This window comes from Suncus etruscus, chromosome 16, assembly GCF_024139225.1.
Source record: "Suncus etruscus isolate mSunEtr1 chromosome 16, mSunEtr1.pri.cur, whole genome shotgun sequence".
Classification (NCBI taxonomy): domain Eukaryota; kingdom Metazoa; phylum Chordata; class Mammalia; order Eulipotyphla; family Soricidae; genus Suncus; species Suncus etruscus.
The window spans coordinates 43,216,713-43,241,452 of record NC_064863.1 but is presented as its reverse complement, the minus strand read 5'-3'; the positions used below and the strand labels follow the sequence as shown (position 1 = coordinate 43,241,452).

Below are 24,740 nucleotides of genomic sequence, written 5' to 3'. Positions count from 1 at the left end.
GAGTACTTTTGTTTTCTGAAGACTCCATTAGTCAAATAGCTTTTTAAATGCAGACCTGAAAAGACTGTTTTTTTTTTTTTTTTATTATTTTACTACTATGGCATTTTAACAACATTGCTTTCCTTTATAGTCTTCCGTTTCCTTTCTTTTATTTTTGTGTGTGTGGAGGGAGGGGCATACCTGGTTGTGCTCAGGGGGCACTTGGTAGTGCTTGGCGGACCATATTGGGTGCTAACCATCTAACCAAGTTGACAACAGGGCATTCGCCCTATCTTTGTACTATCTCTCCGACCCCACCATCCTCTGTTTTCATGCCTTGTTTTATTGTTGAAATAAAAAGTTTTATTTGTTTGATTTGACACTTGAAATCTTCAATTGTCATTTGCTTTTGTTTTTTTAGGGGGCCCGCATCAGTGGTGCTCAGGGCTTTCTCCTGGCTCTGTGCTCAGGGATCACTGTAGATGGGGGGAGGGTGAAGGCATATGGGATGCTGGGATCGAACCTAGGTCAGCAGTGGACAAGGGAAGTGCCCTACTCGTTGTTTTATAGCTACAGCCCCTCTCATGTGTCTTTTTGGACTGTGCTTGTGGCCCTTTTGTGCTTTGTACCACACAAGTGGGCAAACTTGCCTGGAGTGCTGTGTGACCGTCTCTTTGTGGCGCTCTTGGGCAAACACATATGCTCTCAGGCTCTTGTTTTCCCATTTCTGATGAGGTCTCCTGATCTCCAAGTATATATCCCAGCTTTTGTGTTTCAGGCTTACTCATAAGACTCATCCATGTTACACCAACGCATTTATGTTGATTTCTGCCTGCCATGCAAAAACAAACAAACAAACAAACAAAAAACCCAACAACAACAAAAAAACCCAACCCTTTGCTCTGAGTATATTCTCCCACTGGGCAAAGGCCTGTCTCCTTTTTCCTTTATCTCCCTCAGGAAGCCATTTGAACATGTTTTCCTTATAAATGGCTTTAAAGTGGGCCTTAAAAATGCCTTCCTACACCTGCCTTTGGCATTGATGACTCATTCCTCCCGGTGGTTGTTTGTTTTCTGTTTGGGTAGCACCCCTCTGCAGTACTGAATTGCTTTCAGAAGTACTTTGAAGAGCTAATATTACAGTCTGGGTGTTGGAACTTGTCCCAGCCCAGATTCTATTTTTAATGAAGTGCGGTGCTGCTTTGTTTTTCAAGGGCTGCCATGTATGTGCAGCTGGAATCTATATCTATGTATGTATTTATTTTATTGATGGAAATAAGAACTCTGTGCTTTTCATGCCTCTGGACCCTGTGACTTACCACTGCCAACAAGCCTTTTGTGTCAGCTCAGATTAGTAATGGGGGGAAGAAAGAGTGAAACTCAGTGCAGCTGAGGTTTGTACTGTGGGCCCAAGAACCCGTGCTTCAGGATTGTAGCTGTCCACTTTTTATTAAGCTTTTCCCCATGAATAGATGCTCATAGTGAAAAATTCAGACAGTCAAGAAGAGAATCTGAAAGGCATGTCAAGCTGGGGAGCTGGCTTAAAGGGTTAGAGCATGTGCTTTGCATGCAGAAACACTGGGTTTGACCTTTTGCCCTAAATGGGCCTACATGCACCACTAGGAGTCCTGCCAAGAAAAAGGAAAAACACATTTGATGGCTTCCTCATCTACCTCTCTCCTTTGTGTCGTTGAATGGGTGCTTACGGATTACTATACTCAGGAATTCAGACCCTCACAGTGCTCAGGGACCATATAAGACGCTAGGGGATAACCCATGGCAGCTGTGTGCAAGGCCAACAAACCCCTCCCCCCATACTATCACTTTGGCCCCTCCCTAGAAGCATATTCTTTTATTTTCTTTATTTAAGCACCACGAGTACCATACATGATTTGTAGTTGGGTTTTCAGTCATTAAAAGAACACCCTGCTTCACTAGTGCAACCTTCCCCACCACCAATGCCCCTATCTCCCTCCCCCACCCCTATATTTGAGACAGGGATTCTACTTCTCTCACTCATTAACATTGTCATGATAGTTAGTCATCTAACTTCACTCACCACTGTTTGTGGTGAGCTTCACATTGAGAGCTGGTCCTTCTAGCCCCTTATCTCTGTTGTCTCTGGCATTATTACAATAATGTCTTCTTTTTTTTCTTTAAAACCCTAGATGAGTGAAACTATTCTGTTTCTCTATCTCTCTCCCTCTGACTTATTCACTCAGACATAAATAGATTTCATGTGCATCCATGTATAGGAAAATTTTATGTCAACTCTCTTGATGGTTGCATAACTATTCCATTGTGTATATGTACCCACAGTTTCTTTAGCCACTCATCTGTTGAAGGGCATCTTGGTTGTTTCCAGAGTCTGGCTATTGTAAATAGCGCTGCAATGAATCTAGAAGCAGATTTTTGCAGGTGAGAACACAACAGGGGAATAGGAGCATGAGCTCCAGAATGTGGCAGAGAACTGCTGTTTGCCTTCTGTGTGCCCTTTCTGGAACTTTAGGAGGGAGGAGAGGACCAAGCCTGTCTTAAGACAGGCATCTGCTATTTGGGTCTTTGTGCTTGTCTATGGATGTTGCTGCCTGTACACACCAGGAAGAACAAATTGCTTAAATCTGGAAGTGTAGCATTGAAAGATAGGCTCATTTAGGAAGTCTAATTGATATTGCTTAATTGGTCTATCAGTAACCCAACACCATCATACATCATCATATTATTTGCCATCATTGGGAAAAGTTCCTTATGGTATCTGTGTCCTTTTATTTCAGAGAGATTCATGTTTAACATTGAATTCCAGGATCTATTACAGATGTGCAAAAGTTCACACACAAAAGTTCATTGTGGAAAATGCTGTATGTATAGGAAGAGTTTGGTTTTGATGTCTATAACATTCTATGGTCCACAGAGAACAGTTTTAGAGTGTGAATTTTACAGAGGAGGAGGGAGAGAATGGGGAGTGGAGGGAGTGCCCCATGAAGGTCCCAAAGAACAGTAAAGAGGAGAACAGCCTGTTCATACATTTATCTTGCCATCCATCTGCCTATCTTGTCCACCATTCTAGTGTGCATCCCATTTAACCATCCATTCACTTATCCATCTAGCTATCTGCCTGTGTCCCTTCCATCCATCCATCGACCATCCATCCTTCCATCATCCATCCATCCTCCATCCATCCCCTCAGCATCCATCCATCCATCATCCATCCATCCATCCATCCGTCTCCCCATCACTTGCCACCACCCATTCAATGGTCCCCTTGTTCAGCAGGTCTGTACTATATGCTTGCCACTGAGAGGGCAGTACTGAGCAGGTCATTTACACTGCTTGTTCCATGAGGTAGGAGATGGACCATGGTTTTATAGGTTATATAAACATGCAGTGGGGGGGGAGGGCCTAGAGCAAGAGTACAGTAGATAGGAGCTTACCCTGCATGTCACTGACCTGATATTTGGGTCCCTGGCACCCCATATAATCCCCTGAGCCTTGCCAGGAGTGATCCTTGAGTGTAGAACCTGGAGTAAGCCCTTTTACTGCCAGGTGTGGCCTGGAAATTCAAAAGCAAACAAACAGAAACCAAGACAAAACCAAGCAACTTGAGTAGATATTGTAAAGACATTTTGGAGAACCATTGGTGAGGAGGGGTAGGAGATTGTGTGGTAGTGTTTTAAAATTTTGTTGTTGCATATATGCATATATGGCACCATATATGATTTTCCCCATCCCCCACCCCCAGTACTCTTAGGCTCAGGGGATCATGACATTGACCTCAGCTTCCTATATGCAAAGCAATGTGCCCCCAGTCCCTTGGCTAAATCCCCAAATCTTCACGGCCTGGAGTAGTTCCTGAGTACAAAGTGAGAAGTAACCCCTCAGTACCACCAGGTGTGGCCCCAAAACAAAACAAAAACAAAACAAATCACTGGGTAATTTTTATTTTATTTTAAATTTTATTTATTTATTTTATTTGTTTGTTTTTTTGGGTCACACCCAGCAGCACTCAGGATTGCTCCTGGCATGCTTGGGGGGACCATATGGGATGCCGGGACTTGAACCCACCGTCCTTCTGCATGCAAGGCAAACGGCCTACCCTCTTATGCTATCTCTCCGACCCTAAAGCAGATTTGTGTTTAGTAGTTTTTCTTCTTCCCTCCTGTTTGTTTTTGGGCCTCACCCAGGGATACTCCTAGCTTCATGCTCAGGAATCATTCCTGGCCTGTGCTTAGGGGGACCATATGGGATGTTGGGGATCAAATGCAGGTCTGCTGTATAAAATGGCAGGCACTTTACCCACTGTACTTTTTCTTTGGCATCAGATTTGTGTTTATAACGAGTGGCTTAATGACTATTGGAATAGTGTTGCATTGAATGTAGTAGAATAGATGTTTTTTCCTCTGAATAGATTTTGGGGCCCTTGGAATTGATGCCCCAAGTGGAATTACTGGGTCACATGGAAGATCAATTTTTAGTTTTCTGAGAAGTGACCATATTGTTTTCCAAAAAAAAAAAAAAATTGCCTTTTCTGATCCAGTTAACATTCCCACCAGCAATGAATGAGGTTCTTTCCTTCCACATTCACACCAACATTGGTTGTTCTCTGATGGTGAGCCAGGTCTTACTGGCCAACATTGGTCAGTAGCTTTGTCAGCACACTACGGGGAAGGAAACCAAACAAGAATGTTCTTGAGGGAGATCTTTGACATGGAGTCCTGCATTTTGAGAGCTTCTGCAGTGGGCAAGTGGAAATGTCAGTGTGACTTGATCCTGTCTGACTGAGATCAGAAACGAAGTTTCTGAGGTGAGGCTCAAGAGTTGGCAGTGGTAGGAGGAGCCCACAGAAGTCCAGGTAGTTAGTTATTCCTGTGAGTGTGGCCAGGGCAGAGAGGGCCATAGACTGAGCCCCAGAAGGCAGCTGCTGGGCGGGATCCCTTGTGTGGGCAGTGTTCACAGTTCATCAGAGATGAAGTTGGAGATGGAATCGGAAGGGGCCTGTTCTTCGGAGGTCCTGTGGAAGTGGGGGGAGCGAAGAAAAATCATAAGGAATCGTTTCTGGGAGAATGGAAACTTTTTTTTTTTTTTTGGGTTTTTTGGGCCACACCCGTGGGTGCTTCAGGGGTTACTCCTGGCTATCTGCTCAGATATAGCTACTGGCAGGCACAGAGGGGACCATATGGACACCGGGATTTGGACCAACCACCTTAGGTCCTAGATCGGCTGCTTGCAAGGCAAACACTGCTGTGCTATCTCTCTGGCCCCATGAAACGTTTTGTTCTCACTTCAAACTGTCTCATGTAACCCCAGCACCCTGCAGCCTTCTTAACCCAGAGGCCAGAGGATCTGAGTTGGTGTCTACCCAGGATACAGAATTCTTGACTTTTCCAGTTTCTGGAGGTGAACTGTTTGCCTTGGACTCCATAATTCTGGAGACTTTTCTCCCTCTTGGCAGCTTTGCTCTGGGGTGGTTGCTTCTGTGTAGCCATTTTTTTGGGGGGGGCCCCTTCCATGAGTTCCCGGGACCAACTCCCATACTTGTCTCTACTCCAGGTGTCCTATTGTCTATACCCCCATTGTCCTATTGTGTCTATACCTCCAGTATAATGGGAACATAGCCACAGGATATGAGGACAGGGACCTCTTTTGGGGACTCTCACTCTACTTTTGCCAGAGGCCACGTCCCACATCCTTAGCCTCCCCAACACTCTTTTCCAGACCTCCCACCCCTCCTCTGCCAGCTTTTGATTCACTAGCAAAGCACGGACAGCTCTCTCCACAAGGGCTGCTCAGGAGGGGAGGTGGTCCATGGAGACTGGATGGGTATGCTCAGGAATTAACTCCCAGCTCTGTGTTCTGGAATCACTCCTGCCAGACTTGGGTGCTCATATGGGGTGCCCTGGGATCGAACCCAGGTTGGCAACCTCCCCATCCTGCTGTGCTATCTTTCTAATTCCTAAGGCATATAACTTTAAAAAAATTAATTACTTTATTTAAACACCTTGGTTACAAGGTTGTTTGTATATAGTTGAATGTTTTTCCACAGAAACAAAATTATTCATGATTGACGTTTCAAGGGCAATAATTCTTTTTTTTTTTTTGGCCACACCCAGTAGTGCCTCAGGGGGTTACTCCTGGCTCTATGCTCAGAAATTGCCCCTGGCAGGCATGGGGGACTATATGGTGTTGCTGGATTCGAACCAACCATCCTTCTGCATGAAAGGCAAATGCCTGGGGGCCGGGCGGTGGTGCTGGAGGTAAGGTGCCTGCCTTACCTGCGCTAGCCTAGGAGACGGACCGAGGGTTCTATCCCCCAGCGTCCCATATGGTCCCCAAGCCAGGAGCGACTTCTGAGCGCATAGCCAGGAGTAACCCCTGAGCGTCACCGGGTGTGGCCCAAAAACCAAAAAAAAAAAAAAAAGAAAAAAAGAAAGGCAAATGCCTTAACTCCGTGCTATCTTTCCAGCCCCTCAAGGGCAATAATTCTTGAACACATTAAGTTCGTGTGTGAAGGAGCTTTTGAATGAAGGAGAAAGGTAATGAAATGGGCGGTCAGTGCTTCATCCCTGAGGGTTGTTCCTGAGGGTCATTCCTTCAGTTCCAAGGAGTGGGGGGTGTTGCCTTAAGCAAGTGGCTCTCTGCTGGTTAAAATATTTTTCTTTGAGAGTAGACCACTTATTCTAGCAGCCCCGGGGGTGAGGGAGGAAGATATGGGAGGTAGGACAGAACAGAGGTGGATGGAGGACAATTCGGTGATGGGAATTCCCCTGACTTGGTGTTAATATGTACCTAAAATATTATTGTCAACAATATGTAAGCCACTATGATCAAAATAAAAATTATTCGATCCCCCGGTGTCCCATATGGTCCCCCAAGCCAGGAGCAACTTCTGAGCACATAGCCAGGAGTAACCCCTGAGCGTTACTGGGTGTGGCCCAAAAACCAAAAAAAAAAATATATTAAAATATTCTTCTGGGCCGGGAAGGTGGCGCTAGAGGTAAGGGTGGTCTGCCTTGCAAGGTGCTAGCCAAGGAACGGACTGCGGTTCGATCCCCCGGAGTCCCCATATGGTCCCCCCCAAGCCAGGGGCGATTTCTGAGCGCATAGCCAAAAGTAACCCCTGAGCATCAAACGGTGTGGGCCCAAAAAACCAAAACAAAAAACAAAAAACAAAAAAATATATTCTTCTTTGATGGGAGGCCAGGGCACCAAGGGGGTTGGTGGTTTTGAGGTGCAGGGATTGGGAACACTGTTATCTAGAGAGGAGGAGGATTCAGTACGATGAATATGTGCTGCTCAAAGGTGGGACTCAAGGGTACGCATCCAGTCAGCTGGGTTCCAGGGCATGGCTGTCTCCCCTTCCAGTGCTTGCACATCTGTTGGAGGTTGTTAATATATCAAAGACAGGGATTGGTTTGGTTCATCCTTACCAGGTGGGGGGCCAGGGGGTGGTATGAGAGGAGCTTTGCTACCAGGATTTCATATGATGAGGATTCCAGGGGCTGAATGGGCAGAGGTATTGCTGCTTGAAGAGGCCCTTGGCAGGGCTCTACCTGAGTGGTTTTAGGGAGAGACCAGTTGGACAGGATGGGGCCTTAGCACTGAATGGTCCTCAGTGACTGAAATTTGGAAGAAGCTCTCAGCAGCCTTTGCTCATTTACCTGTCTCAACCATTCTTTCCCAGTAGTTGCTCATTGGAACCAAGTAGAGCAGGTTGGAGGGAATGTTTTAGTAGGACAAGAAGTGAGATAAATGGACATTAAACCATCTACTGGGTTTCTTCTTTTGTTTTTGGACCACAACCTGGCGTGCTCTCGATTTACTCCTGGCCCTGCTCAAGGATCATGCCTAGTGGTGCTTGAGAGACCCAGTATGGTGCCTGGATTGAACTGGGGGTTGACCACATGCAGGGCAAGTGCCTTACTATTGTACTATTGCTCCAACCCTTGTACTGGTTTTCCTTTAACGTCAATGACATCTTTTCTTTTAACATCATTGTCACTCAATACTTTGATAACTAGCAAGACGCTGATCTCATTAATGATCTCTGAAGTATCATTTTGCTGATTGGATTATTTTAGCTGTTTATTTATTTTTGGATTTTAGGTCATACCCAGTGTTACTCAGGGTTTACTCCTGCCTCTGCACTCAGGTATCATTTCTGGTGTGCTCAGAAGATCATATGGGATGCGGGTTCAAGTTAGAAGCCCTGCTAGGTTATTTTATATTTACACAGATCTTTGTTTATTTTTCTCTTTTAGGGCACCAATGCCTCTGCTCTGGAAAAAGACATTGGTCCAGAGCAGTTTCCAATCAATGAACACTATTTCGGATTGGTCAACGTAAGTATATTTAAAAATATGGGTTTTTTTTTTTGAACAACTGCTTCTGCATTCTTGAAATAACTTCATTAGTCTTCTTTTCATCCATAACATTATTTATTTATTTATTTACTTATTTATTTTGGCGACACTCAGGTTACTCTTGGCTCTTTGCTAAGAATTGACTCCTGGCAGGCTCGGGGGACCATATGATGCCTGGGATCAAACCCAGGTTGGTCCCGGGTCAGCCATGTGCAAGGCAAATGCCTTACTGCTATGCTATCTCTCCAGCCCCAATAACAGCATTTTAAATAACGGTTTCACCTTCTTAGTCACTCATTAGTTTGGCTAGTGATGGGGAAAAGGTGAACTTTGGTTTTGCAGAGTGAGTTGTCCTAGAACAAAAGGGCTGATGGTCTCCATGTAGCCCATATTTCTCCTTCCACCCCAGTGCCATTTGGGGTAATCTCATCTACACACATGATTTTTTTTTAGAAGCATTTTAATAGCCTTACATTTTGGTTTTGTTTTGTTTTGGGCTACACTGAACAATGCTCAGGAGTTATTTCTGGCTCTGCTTTCAGGGGTCATTCCTGACAGTGCTCAGGGAACATATGGGATGCCAGGGATTAAATCAGGTCACCCATGCACAGAAGGACCCTACCCACTGTACAATCTCTCCAGCCCCCAATTTTATTAGCCTTAGACACCAAATCTGTTTGTTCTCTCTGAATGAACTCAGGAGATCTTTGCTTTGGTTGACATCATTAAAAAAAACCCCTCGGGGCCGGGAAGGTGGCGCTAGAGGTAAGGTGTCTGCCTTGCAAGCGCTAGCATAGGATGGATCAAGGTTCAATCCCCCGGCGTCCCATATGGTCCCCCAAGCCAGGAGCGATTTCTGAGCGCATAGCCAGGAGTAACCCCTGAGTGTCAAATGGGTGTGGCCCCAAAACAAAACAAAAAACAAAACAAAAAAAACAAACAAAACCCCTCATTTTAATGGGTAATTCATTTAGCATCCTCACATGGGGTGTGAGACTAGGGTGGGGTTTGGACAAAGGAGGGCTTAGGTGGGGGGATTTTATCTTTGCTTGCCCTGGCTTCTTTTTTTTTTTGGTTTTTGGGCCACACCTGGCGATGCTCAGGGGTTACTCCTGGCTATCTGCTCAGAAATAGCTCCTGGCAGGCACGGGGGACCATATGGGACACCGGAATTCGAACCAACCACCTTTGGTCCTGGATCGGCTGCTTGCAAGGCAAACACCGCTGTGCTATCTCTCCGGGTCCTGCCCTGGCTTCTTATCAGTATCTGGACACAGCTGCTGCCTTCTCACAAGTTGGATGATGCCTTGAGTTGCAGGGCAGAACTTTTTTTACCAACTTCCCATGTGCCCTTTCCTCCTGGTCTTCTTGCTGAGGCAGAGGTGTATAAAGCCATGTGCCCTTGACTTTTTGTGAACCCGTACTCCATGTGTGGGCTACACTGCGCTGAGACAAATTCCATATACTGCCCCCCCCCCCCCATACCCCTCAGAATAAAACAGGATTGAGGGCTCCTGGGGTATAATCTCAGAAGGTGCTAGACTCACAGACAAGGAACGGAAGCAGAACCCTGTGCAGCCAAAGTTGTTCTGTATGAACACAAGGGTCCCATGTGAGTCCCCATATGGCCAGTATAGCAGCTTTCATTGTACTGTCTGCTTTCTTGTGTTTCTCAAGGGCTGCAACAACCCCACTTTTTTTTTTCTCTCTCTCTCTCCCTCCTACTCTTTTATTTTAAATTTGTTTTTGGGCCACACCTGGCTGTGTTCAGAAATAAGTTTGATTGTGCTCACAAGTAACTGTACTTAGGGATCATTTGGTAGTACTTAGGGGACCATGGGGATTAAACCTGGGTCTGCCACTGTTTTTGCAAGGCAGGTGCCCCTACCTGCTCTATTATTGCTTTGGCTTCTCCCATTCTCTCTTCTCTCCCCCCTCACTTGCTTACATTCTCTTGCTCTCGTTCTTAGTCTTGCTCTCTTCTTGCTCTCATGCTCACTCTTTCTTGCTCTATCACTCTTTCCTCTTCTTTTACTTTCTTTTTTCACATATTCTCTCTCCCTCGCTCCCTCCCCCTCCTCTCTCTCACCCTGTCTCTCTCCCTCCCTCCCCCAACCCCCATTAGGGCAGCAGTATACTACCAGAAGCTTGTATTCACCCTCCACCTGCCTTCAGTGGAGCTGCTCAGTACCCTGACATGGGAATGGCACTCTGGCCAGGGCCAAGAGCTCCGGTGCCCAGTCCAAGCCCAGTGTGATCCCCCCTCTTGTCCTTTGGCAGTTTGGGAACACATGCTACTGCAACTCCGTGCTGCAGGCCTTGTACTTCTGCCGACCGTTCCGGGAGAATGTGCTGGCTTACAAGGCCCAGCAGAAGAAGAAGGAGAACCTGCTGACCTGCCTGGCAGATCTCTTCCACAGCATTGCCACGCAGAAGAAGAAGGTCGGTGTCATCCCCCCCAAGAAGTTCATTTCCAGGCTGAGGAAAGAAAACGGTGAGTTCTCAGGAGATTCGAGTCTGTGCACAGAGATGCAGGACGGGGAACAGTTCTGCCTGTCCATGAGGAGATCACTTCCTTCCTGCAGGCCGGGGGGATGGTGAGGCCATTAGTGACCTTTTCATAAGGGAGAGAGAGGTACTGCTCCATTTCCAACCCATCAGCTTCAAAGTGCACCGGAGAAAAACTTAAAAAGGGACATGCATAGGGGCTGGAGAGATAGCATGGAGGTAGGGCATTTGCCTTGTGTGCAGAAGGATGGTAGTTCGAATCCCGGCATTCCATATGGTTGCGCGAGCCTGCCAGAAGCGATTTCTGAGTGTAGAGCCAGGAGTAACCACAGCCGGTGTGACCCCAAAAACCAAAAAAAAAAAAAAGGAGGGTGCATGCTTAAATATTAGGTTGTACAGAATGAGCCTATTTATCTGTGGTTCATGGAGCAACAGATTGAGTGAATGCAAGATACTAAAGGGAGGAGGATACCTAGATCACTCTTAACCCCTGATTCTAGGATAGAGAAGAACAAGGAAGGAAAGAAATCAGGGAGTGGGGAATAAAAAGTGATGGCTGGGAGTAATTGGGGGTGGGAGACAGCAGCCAAGAGCATCAGGTGTTCGGTGGTCTAGAGGAGTGTCCTAGCTGTATATCTAAACCACGAAGTCAACAACATTGACAGCAATAGGTCCAAACCACTTCAACCAAATGTAAAACTGTGCTTGTCCAGGAGGCAGGCCAGGGGGGTGGGAAAGAAACGGAGGCCATTAGCGGAGGGAAGTTGATGCTGGTAGTGGAATTGGTCCTGGAAAATTGTATGCCTGACACTATGAATAAATTTGTTAAATCATGGAACCTTAATTTATATTAACTGAAAAATATATATTATATATACTTGTCTAGAAAATAGCTCACAGATTTGGAACAAGCACATGCTTTGTACAAGGAATCCCCAGGTTTGATGCCCTGCACTGCATTGTTGGGGGGCGGCTCAGGAAGAAATGAAAAGTAAACATTATTGTCCCATGTTTGGATGCACTTTTTATTTTCATGAAAGTCCTCCCCGCCCTCCGGGTAGGATCTATTTTATGGTTAGAAAAATGAAAAACAACCATCATCTTTTTTTTTTTAAAAAAAAAGAAATTGGCAAGTCACCTCCAGGAGTACTTAGGGGTTGCTTCAAACTGCTTCATTGTTTAGGCATCACCCACTGTCCATAGATAATATTTCGGGCACCCTGTGATGATGGACATTGAGCTCAGGGATTCCACCTACAGAATATGTGCCTATCACTCTGCTCCATCTCCTTGGACCCCTGGGTAGGATCTTTGCAGTGGAAAATTGCTCAAGACAGAGCAGGACAGTGATTGGAATAAATAGACTGGTTCAGTAATTGAATAAATTAGTTCTGTCTTATAAACTTGCCATAAGTGATTAAAATAAATACATACCTAATTAGAGTGCTGTTAAAAAAGAAACAAATTCACATAAATAGGATATGAATTCGATATCTTCATATGATAAAATAACCCATTGTTTTATTTCTTAGCTCCTTCTATCAACCCCCGGATTTTTTTTTTGGAAGGGGGGATAGTGGGGTGGTGGAGACTGTTATTCCAGAGGTTTTGAATTGGTCATTGTGTACGACTCTGGCAATATTTGATAGAGCTGTTTCTGTTTATCTCTGATGTCAGCCGGGTTCCAGCAGACTTGCACAGTTAATCAGATGTTTGTTTTATAAAGTCTCATTTAATTTGATCACCATCTATTGAAGCTGTTTGAGTTCAAATGTGCCAGAATGAAAATAACATGGGGGGAGGTAGTGCGGCCCCGGATCTCGCCATGGGCATAACTGAACATAACGGATGATGAGGTCTCCCAGCCCCGCTCAGCTCTCGGCGCTTCTGCTCCTGGTGGCAGCCGGCCGAGTTTTGTCTCTGGTTTCAGAGAACCGCCACACTGATACCTTCTCACAGCGATTCAGCAGCTGTTACAGCCACTGCCAGGCTGCTCCAGGCTTTAAATATGATCTTTGGGAAAGAACCACAGTTGCTCTGGATAAATTACAACATGAATAATTGATTTTCGGTGGTCACATCATATTAAATATTGATCTTTTATCAGGGATTTATCAAGTAATTTATTTTCCTTCCTTCCTTCCTTCCTTCCTTCCTTCCTTCCTTCCTTCCTTCCTTCCTTCCTTCCTTCCTTCCTTCCTTCCTTCCTTCCTTCCTTCCTTCCTTCCTTCCTTCCTTCCTTCCTTCCTTCCTTCCTTCCTTCCGTCCTTCCTTCCTTCTTCCCTCCCTCCCTTCTCTCATTCCCTTCTTCCCTTTCTTCCTTGTCTTTCTTCCCTCTCTCCCTCCTTTTTTCTCTTCTTGCTTCATCCCCCTCCTCCACTCCTTCCATCCCTTTCTTTTCTTTTGGGTCACATCCAAAAATGCTCAGGGCTTACTCTGGGCTCTGCACTGAAGAATTACTCCTGGACGTGCTTAGGGCACCATATGGGATTCCAAGGATCAAACCTGTGTCAGTTATGTGCAAGGCATGTGCCCTACCTGTTGTATTCCCTCCCTCCCTCCCTCCTCCCTCCCTCCCTCCCTCCCTCCCTCCCTCCCTCCCTCCCTCCCTCCCTCCCTTCCTTCCTTCCTTCCTTCCTTCCTTCCTTCCTTCCTTCCTCCCTCCCTCTCTTCCCTCCCTTCCCTCCCTCCTTCCTTCCCTTCCTCCCTCTCTCCTTCCCTTCTCCTTCCCTCCCTCCTTCCCTTCTTCTCTCCCTCCTTCCCTTCTCTTTCCCTTCCTCCCTCCCTCCCTCCCTCCCTCCTTCCCTCCCTCCCTCTCTTCCATAGAACAAGTGAAAGACTTGTTGGCATGATTACTTTAGGTGCACAACGGGAAGTTCATCCTTCACTGGGTTACAGGAAACAACAAACAAATTTTTTAGAACTTGCTGCTGCCATGACACAGTCAAGGTGACCATGTCTCTACATCTGTCTACTCTCGGTGTTTCAAACTAGCAGAGAAATCAAGCATCAGCATTTGCTTTCAGCACCGGAGATTGAAACATTGGCCTTCTTCTCCTTTTCAGATCTCTTTGATAACTACATGCAGCAGGATGCTCACGAGTTTTTAAATTATTTGCTAAACACTATTGCGGACATCCTGCAGGAAGAGAAGAAACAGGAGAAGCAAAATGGGAAGTTAAAAAATGGCAACATGAACGAGCCTGTGGAGAATAACAAGCCAGAACTCACCTGGGTCCACGAGATTTTTCAGGGAACACTCACCAATGAGACCCGATGCTTGAACTGTGAAACCGTAAGCATTCCCGGCTAGGGCTTGCCCTCGAGCCAGCCTCTTTCTTCGGAGAGCCTGTCTGGTTGTCCCAGAGTGCAGTGTGGCAGGGAGCAGTTAGCTGCCATCTACACAGACAGTTATGCATGCGTAGGCACTCGTAGGGCCAAGCTTGGATTCATGATATCTTGGTTGCTTGAGCAGCATGCAGACAAAGCTTCAGATACCAACCAGGACACTCAGCATGACACACAGTTGTTAGGGTTCACAATTTTTTTTTTACGTTTTCGTGGTGTTGGGGATAGAACCCAGAGCTTCACACTTACAGGGCTAATATTCTATGGCTGAGAGTCACATCCCTCATCCTGGGGTTTACATTTCAGGGGAGGATTGGCCTTGGACCTCAACCAGTTCCCTTGGAAAGATTTTGGCCACAAAGAAGTCATGTGGGACTTAGAACACACTGTTTCCCTTCTGAACAGAAATCAGCTGATGGGCGAGGGGGTGATAGAAGCTGGACTTGATCTCTGACTCTGCCATCGCAGTTAGGCAGGCATGGGGGCTGGTCCCTGAGAGAGGCTGTCCAGTGGCCAGCATAGTTTGACTTCAGAGGGAGGCCCCTGGCATGATTTCTGGGTGTTCTGTTTGCTTGAAGCTTTAAGTGGCCTCATTCAAGGGGCATGTGATGAGTTCAGCTCTGTAGCTGGGCTGCTTGGGGTGTGCTTGGGCTTTGCCAAGACGCTGCTGCTTGGGGAACCCTAAGCTGAGAGCTTTACCCTCTGTCCTTCATCTCTTCATCTGTAAATCGGGGTTGACGAGCAGCAGTGGTCCTGGGGCTTCCAGGAGGGTACAGTGAATTCATGCTGGTGAAGCCTTTGCAACCCTGCATGTCACAGAGAGAAATGCAGAGAATGTCAGCTATTGTTACTTATCTTCACAGCTCACAGCATCACATATCTGTGCATTCATCAGGGGCATCAGAATTTCTTGTCATTGTAGGAAAGATCTGTGAGAGAGCCTACTTTTTCCTCTGTAGAGGGGCCTGGACCAAGAAATGGCTTAGAGATGTAGGCTTCGCGTGCTCCCATCTTTGTACAGTAATATGCTTTTTTATTTTTATTTTTTGGCAGTCTTTCCTCTGTCCTTGAAAGAATTTTGAATCAGAATTCAGGTTTTCTCTTTGTTAAAAAAATATAGCTGGGGTGGGTGGGAGAAGAGATTTACGTTATTTGAAGGGCTGAGACATACATAGTACAGCACTTACTTCCCTTGCATGTGGTGACCCAGCTTTGATCCCTGGCATCACATAGGGTCTCTTGAGTGGCACCATGAGTAAACCTTGGTCACAGCCAGGCATGGCCCAACCAAAAAAAATTATTTGAGTTGATAAATTTGTAAATCTGCAAACTGTGATGTCATCAGCCTAGAGATTAACATTTCGATAATTGAAATATATTCTGCCAAGATATTTTTTGACCATATTTACCCATCTAGATACCTTTCCTCCTTCCCTTTTTTTCCTGTTCTCCTATGTTTTAGTAATATTTATTTCAGTGTAAAAATGGAAGCAGTGCATTTAATCTTGTGTGTTAGTTAAGATCAGTGATAGTTAAAGCTTTGGCTATCTCCCATCACCAGACTGTTCTTTTTGGGGTTGAGGAATCAGGGCACCAAGGTAGGGTGCTTGGGAAATATGTGGTACTGGGATCAAGCTTGGGATTCCCGCATGCAGACTATGTACTTTAAGCCTGTAAGTCATCTCCCCCCATCCCCAAACTGGTCTATTCTTATGGCAAATCTCAGACATGATGTCATTTTTATTTTCTATTTGGGGGTCTTTTCAGAGACCTAAGAGGCCATTTTTGAGGATACTTAAGTCAGGGCTCTCCATGTCACAGTGCTGGAGCCTAGGGACTGTGATACTGGGTGGTTCTTGAGGGCGTGTGTGTACATGAGTTCAGACCTGTGGCCTTGAGCATAAGAGGCACCATGTACTTTGTCCCTTGGACTGATCTCTCCAGAGACCCCATCACTTCAGTTTTCGCTTCTCTATTAGTCACTAGTCTCTGAGGGAGAGAAGTGTTCAGGCTTACCAGCTGGTGCAGTCATGGTCTTTTATACTGCTGGATAATTTAAGTCAGGCTCCAGCTACGGTCTACACGTTGTAATTGGACAGTTGATGTCTCAGGTGATTTGAGTTACCAAGAATTCCTTGCATTCTGGAAACTTGCCAGGCTAGTAGTGAACACACCTAGTAAAATGACAGCAGGCTTCTCCTATTTTGCTCTTTGGTTTGATTTGTCTTTTTTTTTTTTTTTTTTTTTGGTTTTTGGGCCACACCCTGTGAGGCTCAGGGGTTACTCCTGGCTATGCGCTCAGAAGTTGCTCCTGGCTTCTTGGGGGACCATATGGGACGCCGGGGGATCGAACCGCGGTCCGTCCTAGGCTAGCGCAGGCAAGGCAGGCACCTTACCTCCAGCGCCACCGCCCGGCCCCCTGATTTGTCTCTTGTTTAGTTTTGTACCATACCTGGTGGTGCTCAGGGATCACCCCTGGTAGGGTGCAAGGGACCAGAAGGGGTGATGGAGATTGAATCCTGGTCAGCTGCACCCTGCCCATTGTACTGTCGCTCTGGCCCTGAGCTGACAATTTTCTAAAATTTTATTGGTTAACTCCTTAAGTCTTGTTACTTCTTTTTTGTTTTGCTTTGGTTTTGGTTTTTGGGCCACACCCAGTGGTGCTCAGGGTTTACATCTGGCTCTGCGCTCAGAAATCACAGACTTGTGGACCATATGGGATGCCAGGATTCGAACCACTGTCAGTCCTGGGTCGGCTACGTGCAAGGCAAACACCTTACTGCTGTGCTGTCTCTCCAGCCCCAACTTGTTACTTCCTACAGGGCAATCAGTTGGTGGTTTGCCAGGCCCTCGCTCTCACCATCCTGGACCATGTAAGATACCTTGACCTTGGGGCCAGAGAGATAGCACAGAGGTAGGGCATTTGCCTTGCATGCAGAAAGATGGTGGTTCAAATCCCAGCATCCCATATGATCCCCCAAGCCTGCCAGGTGTGACCCCCCTCCAAAAACAAAAAGGCACCTTGACCAGGGGCCAGAGAAATAGCATTTAGATAGGCATTTGCCTTGCATGCAGAAGGACGGTGGTTCTAATTCCAGCATCTTGTATGGTCCCCCGAACTTGCCAGGAGTGATTTCTAAGTGTAGAGCAAGGAGTAATCCCTGAGCACTGCCGGGTGTGACCCAAAATCCAAAAAAAAAAAAAAAAAAAAAAAAAAAATCTTGACCAAATATGGGCTGTCCATGTACAAGGCGGCAGTCACCTACCCACTTATACTCTATCTCAGCTCAAAACCCATCTTTGTGCTTTTTCTTTCTTTTTTTTGTATCAATGAAATACGTATACTTCAGCACATACGTATTAACTTTCAATGTTAAATAGATACGGAATACATATATGTACTGCATTTATGATATTGTCAACTTCAAAATTATTTTTGTTTGTAATGTTTTTATTTGGGGCCACATCTGGCAATGCTCAGGGCTTAACTTCTGGGTCTGCACTCAGGAATAATTTCTCTCTTTTTTTTTTTTTTTTGGTTTTTGGGCCACACCCTGTGCCGCTCAGGGGTTACTCCTGGCTATGCGCTCAGAAGTTGCTCCTGGCTTCTTGGGGGACCATATGGGACGCCGGGGGATCGAACCGCGGTCCATCCTAGGCTAGCACAGGCAAGGCAGGCACCTTACCTCCCGGCCCCAGGAATAACTTCTCATAGAGCTCAGGGTACCATATTGAATGCCAGGGATCAAGCCCTAGTCAGCTGAGTGTAAGGCAAGTGTCTCCCAACTGTGTCATCTTCCTGCCCTCTTTTAGAGGTTACTCTAGAGCAAGATTTCTTAAACATTTCCTCACTCACAACCCTATTACACCCAAGACATTTTTATGTGACCTTGGATATGTAGCTAAATAAAATGAGACTGGAGTGATAACTCAATACGCTGAGGGCTTACTTTGTTCGTAGGAGTCCTGGATTCAAGCTCCTGGCACTGTTTGATCCTAGGAGCAAAGAGCCAGCTGTGATTCCCAAGGACTGAGCCAGGACTAACCAGGACATAGCTAGTTATACATTCCCACTCCATAGGAATAGAACCCAAATATTTATTGATAATAAGGCAGTTTTTCTTTTTTTTTTTTTTTTTTGTTTTTGGGCCACACCCGGTAATGCTCAGGGGTTACTCCTGGCTATGCGCTCAGAAGTTGCTCCTGGCTTGGGGGACCATATGGGACACCGGGGGATCGAACTGCGGTCCGTCCAAGGCTAGCACAGGGAAGGCAGGCACCATACCTTTAGCGCCACCACCCGGCCCCAGGCAGTTTTTCTTAAGGAAATAGATATATTAAGTAAATTTCTGGAATAAATATAGTTTTTCTTTTCTTTTTTTTTTTGGCCAAACTGGTGATGCTAATGGGTTACCTCTGGCTCTGCACTAAGAAATTGCCCCTGGCTTTGGGGGACTATATGGGACGCCAGGGGATCAAACTGAGGTTCGTCCTAGGTCAGCCGTGTGCAAGCCAAATGCCCTACTGCTGTGCTATTGCTCCAGCCACATAAATACAGTTTTTCTTAAGACAAATTTTTAAGATTTTGTTTGTGGACCCAACATTGAATTATGAGGATCCATTTCAAGAAGTGAGGATCTAGAGTACATTATGAACTTGGGATTTTTCTGGACTTTGTTCTTTTTAATTTAAAATCTTTTTTTTTGTTTTTGTTTTTTGGTGCTCAGGGGTTACTTCTGGTTCTGTGCTCAGAAATCATTCCTGGCAGGCTCGGGAGAACCATATGGGAGCCAGGAATTGAACCATTGTCCGTCCCGGGTCAGCCACATGCAAGGCAAATGCCCCACCGCTGTGGTATTTGTCCAGCCCCTCTTTTTAATTTTTAAACCACTTCCCAATGATGCTGGAAATTGAGTCTATTTATTTCTTTTTCCTTTTTCTGTCTTAGTGTTTTGAGAAGAACCATGAATTTGAATACTTCCTTAATTTTAGTCCTTTGTATTTATTTTTACTTATTTATTTTGGTTTTTGGGTCACAGCTGGTGACACTCAGGTGTCCTAACTCTGCACTCAAAAATCACCTCTGGCAGGCTTGGGACTTTATGGGGTGCCGGCAATTGAACTGGCAAAAGTTGGTCCTGGGTTGGTTCTGGAATGATTATGTGCAAGGCAAATGTCCTACTGATGTGCTATCTCTCCGGCCCCTGTGTTTAGTTTTTGTAATAAATTTTTTGTTTTACTATTTTTTGATGCAGGGGCCATATCCAGTAATGCTCAAGGGTTTCTCTTTGCTCTGTCTGTACTCAGGAATCACTCTTGGCAGTACTTAGTGGACCATATATAATACTGGGGATTAAACCTGGGCCAGCCACAGTCAAGGCATATGCCCTACCCGATACTGTACTATTGCTCTGTTTCCAGTCTTTTGTGTTGTGTTTCCAGTCTTTTGTGTTTTAAAATTATTTTTGATACGGAATTTAGAGTGCTTTTACCTCTTTCTCCCTTTTTTTCCCATCTAATGGGCACTATGAAATGGGAAAAGAGGAATCTTTCTGTCTAGAAGTACACAGGTCTACTTTAGCTTTATAATGTTAGGGCTGTTGTAAAGTTGGCATACTTTCCCCATTCTTTTAACTGGAAGTATTCCTTGTGCCTCATCTCTTGTATTTCCAAGTCTTGTGTGTGTATGTCTTTTATTTTTCCACTTCTTTCCATCCCCTGCTTCTTCTCTATCTCAGGTCATGTATCCACTCATTTTTTGAGTGGGGATTCAGATGGGGGAATTGCACTCTCAAGTGGTGCTCAGGGGCCCCAGTTGCCTCTTAGCCACCCTGGCTAGTCGTTTGGTATGGGGCCTAAAGGATGAAATGCTGTAGCTCAGGATTGTGGACCACTAGAGCCACACTCAGAACTGTTTGAGGTCTTTAGATTATACCTGGTGATACTTAGGGACCTGTGCAATGCTGGGGATTGAACCAGGGTTTTTGCATGCAAAGCACCAGGGTCGTACTATCTCTTGTCCCTGAGGCATGGGTTCTTGAATGGCAGTTCCATCTAAAGTCCTTGGAGGAACAAATGAACGTGAACACACACACACACACACACACACACACACACACACACACACACACACACACACACACACTTTCAGTTTGACTTATTTTTATTTTGTTGTTTTGGGACTATCCCAGTGGTGTTCAGGAGTCACTCCTGGTTTTGCACTCAGGGGTCACTCCAAGGGACCAAATGAGGTGTTGGGGTCAGTATCAGATTGGCTTCATGCAATGCAAGCACTTTTCCTGATACATACACACTCTCTCTGGCCCCCTAGTTTTGTGTGTGTGTGTATGTGTGTGTTCAGCATCTCTGTAAGATTTGTGTTTTTGCAAGAGTTTCTTCATTGCATGTAGAATTGCACTGCTTATGTAGACCACAGTTCATTCATCCATTTTACCTGTGGTGGATAATTTAGTTGTTCCCAATTTGGGGCATCTGTGAACAATGCCACTCAAAGCATTCTTTTTTGTTTGTTTGTTTGTTTTATTTTTGGGCCATACCTGGCAGCGCTCAGGGGTTACTCCTAGCTCTGTGCTCAGAAATCACTCCTGGCAGACACGGGGACCGTATGGAATGCCGGGATTCGAACCACCATTGGTTCTGAGTTGGCCACTTGTAAGGCAAATGCCCTTCCGCTGTGCTATCTCTCCAGCCTCCACTCAGAACATTCTTATAGCCTTCTTAGAGCCTATGTGTCTGGGATCTATACCTGGAAGTAGACTTATTCAGTCATGTGAGGCAGTCATTAACTTTATTAGAAAATACCAGATTCCCATGGGCCCGGAGAGATAGCACAGCGGCGTTTGCCTTGCAAGCAGCCGATGCAGGACCAAAGGTGGTTGGTTCGAATCCCGGTGTCCCATATGGTCCCCCGTGCCTGCCAGGAGCTATTTCTGAGCAGACAGCCAGGAGTAACCCCTGAGCACCGCCGGGTGTGACCCAAAAAAAAAAAAAAAAAGAAAATACCACATTCCCAAAGTGATTGTATCAATTTACAATGCTCCTCTCCAGAGCTTTCTTTTTCTCCATGTTTTCTCCATTCCTTTTCTCTCGTTTATACCTACTGTTCTCAGATATTTTTCCTCTGGGTGCTATGTAGTGTCTGTGTAAATGAGTGTTCTTTTATTCATTAAGTATCTCTTCTTCACTGCCTTCCATCTGCTATGTTAAGGTACAGGCACTAAGGGGATGGTGAGATAGTACAGTGGGCTGGAGAGATAGTAATGTGGGTAAGGCAATTTGCCTTGCATGTGCCTGACCTGGGTTTGATCCCTGAAACCCAAATGGTACCCTGAGTTCCTCCAGGAGTGATACCTGAGTACAGAGCCAGGAGTAATCCCTGAGTACCATCACCTAACCCCACAAGCGGAAAAAAGACACTGGACATAAAGTTAGAGCCTTCTGGAACTTTCAGCATGGAAGGCAGGTGTTAATAGTAGAGTGTATGGCCATTGATGTTGAAATGTTGAGAAGCCGGCCAAGAACTCAAGGAACTCCTTTTTTTTTTTTTTTTTTTTAAATTTGGTGGGGGCCACACTTAATTTTGTTCAGGGGTTACTCCTGGCTCTGCTCTCAGGAATTACTCCTAGCGGTTTTCAGGGTACCATATGGAACCCAGGGAACTCAACCCATGTCAGCTTTATACAAAGTAAATGCCTTACATCTTTACTATCACTCTGGCTACCAGGAGACTCTTTGAGTTTAGGATGTAAGAACCAGTCTAATAGGAATCATCTTCTTTGTAGCCAAGATATCTGCCCCAGACCATCCTTCTGGTCTCACTGGCAGAGTTCATTTCCTGGGATGTGGAATTTTCAGGAAGGCTCCACTGATGGGTTCAGCCACATTTGCCTTTTTTTTTTTTCCAGTTGCATGAGAATAGGTCATCTGCTTTAGCAGATACAAATATTGCTCTCTCAAGTATTTGTATTGCAAAAGCTATTAGTTGCTGTTTCCTGGAGAGTGAAAGCTGGTGCCCAAAGATCCTTGGCAGTCTTTGGATAATGCTGCAACCTTGGTTCCCAGGGGAGTCTAATGGCTTCTGCGTGGTTTATGGCCACAGACAATAGAGTTGTTGCGTTTTCAGTGGATACTGCTCTCTACAAATCTCCATCCATAACCCTCTGAAATGACAGTGTAAGACAAAAACGGGGTTCTCCCCCCCTTTGGGATTAGTTGAACGAATCTTATCCATTTTCCTAAGGTCTTTAACTGCACATAAGTCTAAGAATCATCTAATTTCTTTCCTCCTGGTGACCGATTTCCTTCTGGGCCACCACTGACCAGTTGGTCACCAGCATCTGCTGGACACTCTCCAGAGAACTTGGTCTCTAAGGGCATTAAGAACTGTTTTTAGGGGCCTGGAGAGATAGCACAGCGGCGTTTGCCTTGCAAGCAGCCGATCCAGGACCAAAGGTGGTTGGTGCAAATCCCCGTGTCCCATATGGTCCCCCGTGCCTGCCAGGAGCTATTTTTGAGCAGACAGCCAGGAGGAACCCCTGAGCACCGCCAGGTGTGGCCCCAAAACCGGAAAAAAAAAAAAAAAAAGAACTGTTTTTAGAAAGCTGTCCTTGTTCGAAAGCACTGGGCTCTTTGAGAAAATAGCCAGCTGTACTTTTGGTCACTCCTGTAAAAGTTGGTGTAGAAGAAACCCTAGCTTGAACCTTTTCCTTCTTGGGATGAGAAGGGGTGAATATAGAGATTTCAGGTATGGATAGGGTGGAGTAACTATATCTTCCCAGGACAGACAGCTTTTAGCAACTGCTTTCATCTGAATTGCCAAGACTTGGGCCTGCCAAGACCTGGGCCGGAATGGTAGTACAGAAGTTAGGACACTTGCCTTTAATTACATGCAGCCAACCCAGGTTCAATCCCTAGCATCGCATATGGTCCTGGAGGAGTGATTCCTGAGTGCAAAGCCAGGAGTGAATCCCTGAGCACCGCTGGGTGTATCCTCAAAACAGAAACAAAACAAAGAATGCCAAGATCTACCTCAGTGAAATCTCACTGTGGGATTAAACTGCCCTCAAGTTGAAGCAGGAATTAGCTCCAAAGATTCTACCTTTGTACCTGCCTGAGTGGTCAACAGAAAACATCTTTGTGCCAGCCTACCTATCTTCAGAAAACTATATACTTTGCTGGGGAGGACCCCCCCCCCCACCCTTCGTGAGCATTGCTTGTGATTATAGTGCCTATGTCAACTGAGGCAGTTTCATTGTCCTAGACTTGGGGACACTATTTGAAGACTTGGGAAATTTATTTGAATGGGCACTTCAGGTCTGATGTGGGCTCATTTAAGGGTCTGGAACTGAAGCTTGTGGATTTTGAGGTCTTACCTCACTGCTCCTTGAAAAACTGGTCTTTCGCTTGTTACCTCAGATTTGCTGGGCCAGCTGGAGCTTCATTTTGTTGGTCATTTTCCCTCTTTCTACTAAAACTGGGTTTTTGTGCTCTGAAAACCTGAGATCTGCTTAGGGAGTTCAGGACACATTTCTGTTTGGCAGAGCCAGAAAGAAGGTTGTGGAAATTGTTGCTTGAGTCAAACACTAATTCCTGCTTTATATTATTTTTTAATTTTTATTATTTATTGGGCCACACCCAGTGGTGCTCAGGAATTACTCCTAGTTCTGCACTCAAAAATTGCTCCTGGTAGGCTGGGGGAAACCATATGGGATGCCAGGGATTGAATCTGAGTCGTGTGCAAGACAAATGCCCTATCTGCTGTGTCATTCCCAGCAATGCTCAGGGGTGAATCCTGGCTCTGTGCTCAGAAATCGCTCCTGGCAAGCTCAGGGGATCACATGGGATGCCAGGAATCAAACCAGGTCCATCTCAGGTTGGCTGCATGCAAGGCAAATGCCTTACTGCTCTGTTATTTCTCTGGCCCCTTATTTTTTTTTAATTTAAATTACTTTATCCATGAAGCTTGTGAACCCTTCCAGAGACAATTAGGGAGGGGGCAAAGTCAGATGTGTATCCCAATGGGCAGATTTACACACACACACACTTAACACACACACATGTCAGTTCCTAACAGAGCAATGTAGATGCCTACTGGTCTGTCACCTCTCTGCCCACGCCCGGGAGTGGGGTCTGGGGATGTGGAAGCCTGTTGGGAATAGGAAAGGAGAATTAAGATGTAGCCAGAGCTTGCTGGGAGTATCAGAGTCTCAGTGATGCGTTTCCTTGGAGACAAGCTGCATTCTCACTTAGACCAAAATGAGATCCTGGTGTGTGGGAAGATAGTTTTATTTTCTGGCAGCTTTTTTGGAAGAGAAAGAGAAGACATTTTTCCTTGATGTCTCCTTGCTTCTGGGTGTGTGTGCTTGGGATGGTGCAGAAGGGCGGTGCTGATAGGGAGGACTGTCTGAGTAAAAGAGGTGAATTGCCATTCTGACCCTCCCCAGGGGCCCCAGCCACTTTTGATTTTGGAAGCAGCTACATTTCAAATAGAGAGTTTATAGTAACTATTTCAGTTGGTTCAATAGGTTT

The 24,740-nt window shown here is 45.7% G+C and overlaps 2 protein-coding genes across 2 annotated transcripts in view; both read left to right on the top strand.

Annotated features, from left to right (window-relative positions):
- OCIAD2 (OCIA domain containing 2) overlaps positions 1–24,740 on the top strand; it is a 945,756-nt gene that overhangs the window by 22,925 nt on the left and 898,091 nt on the right. The gene's annotated exons all lie outside the window — the stretch shown is intronic.
- USP46 (ubiquitin specific peptidase 46) overlaps positions 1–24,740 on the top strand; it is a 62,179-nt gene that overhangs the window by 22,639 nt on the left and 14,800 nt on the right. Inside the window, exons 2-4 of the mRNA XM_049790163.1 lie at positions 8,235–8,315; positions 10,617–10,830; positions 13,910–14,139. Coding sequence (XP_049646120.1) covers positions 8,235–8,315; positions 10,617–10,830; positions 13,910–14,139 — 525 coding nt within the window. The remainder of the gene's footprint in view (positions 1–8,234; positions 8,316–10,616; positions 10,831–13,909; positions 14,140–24,740) is intronic.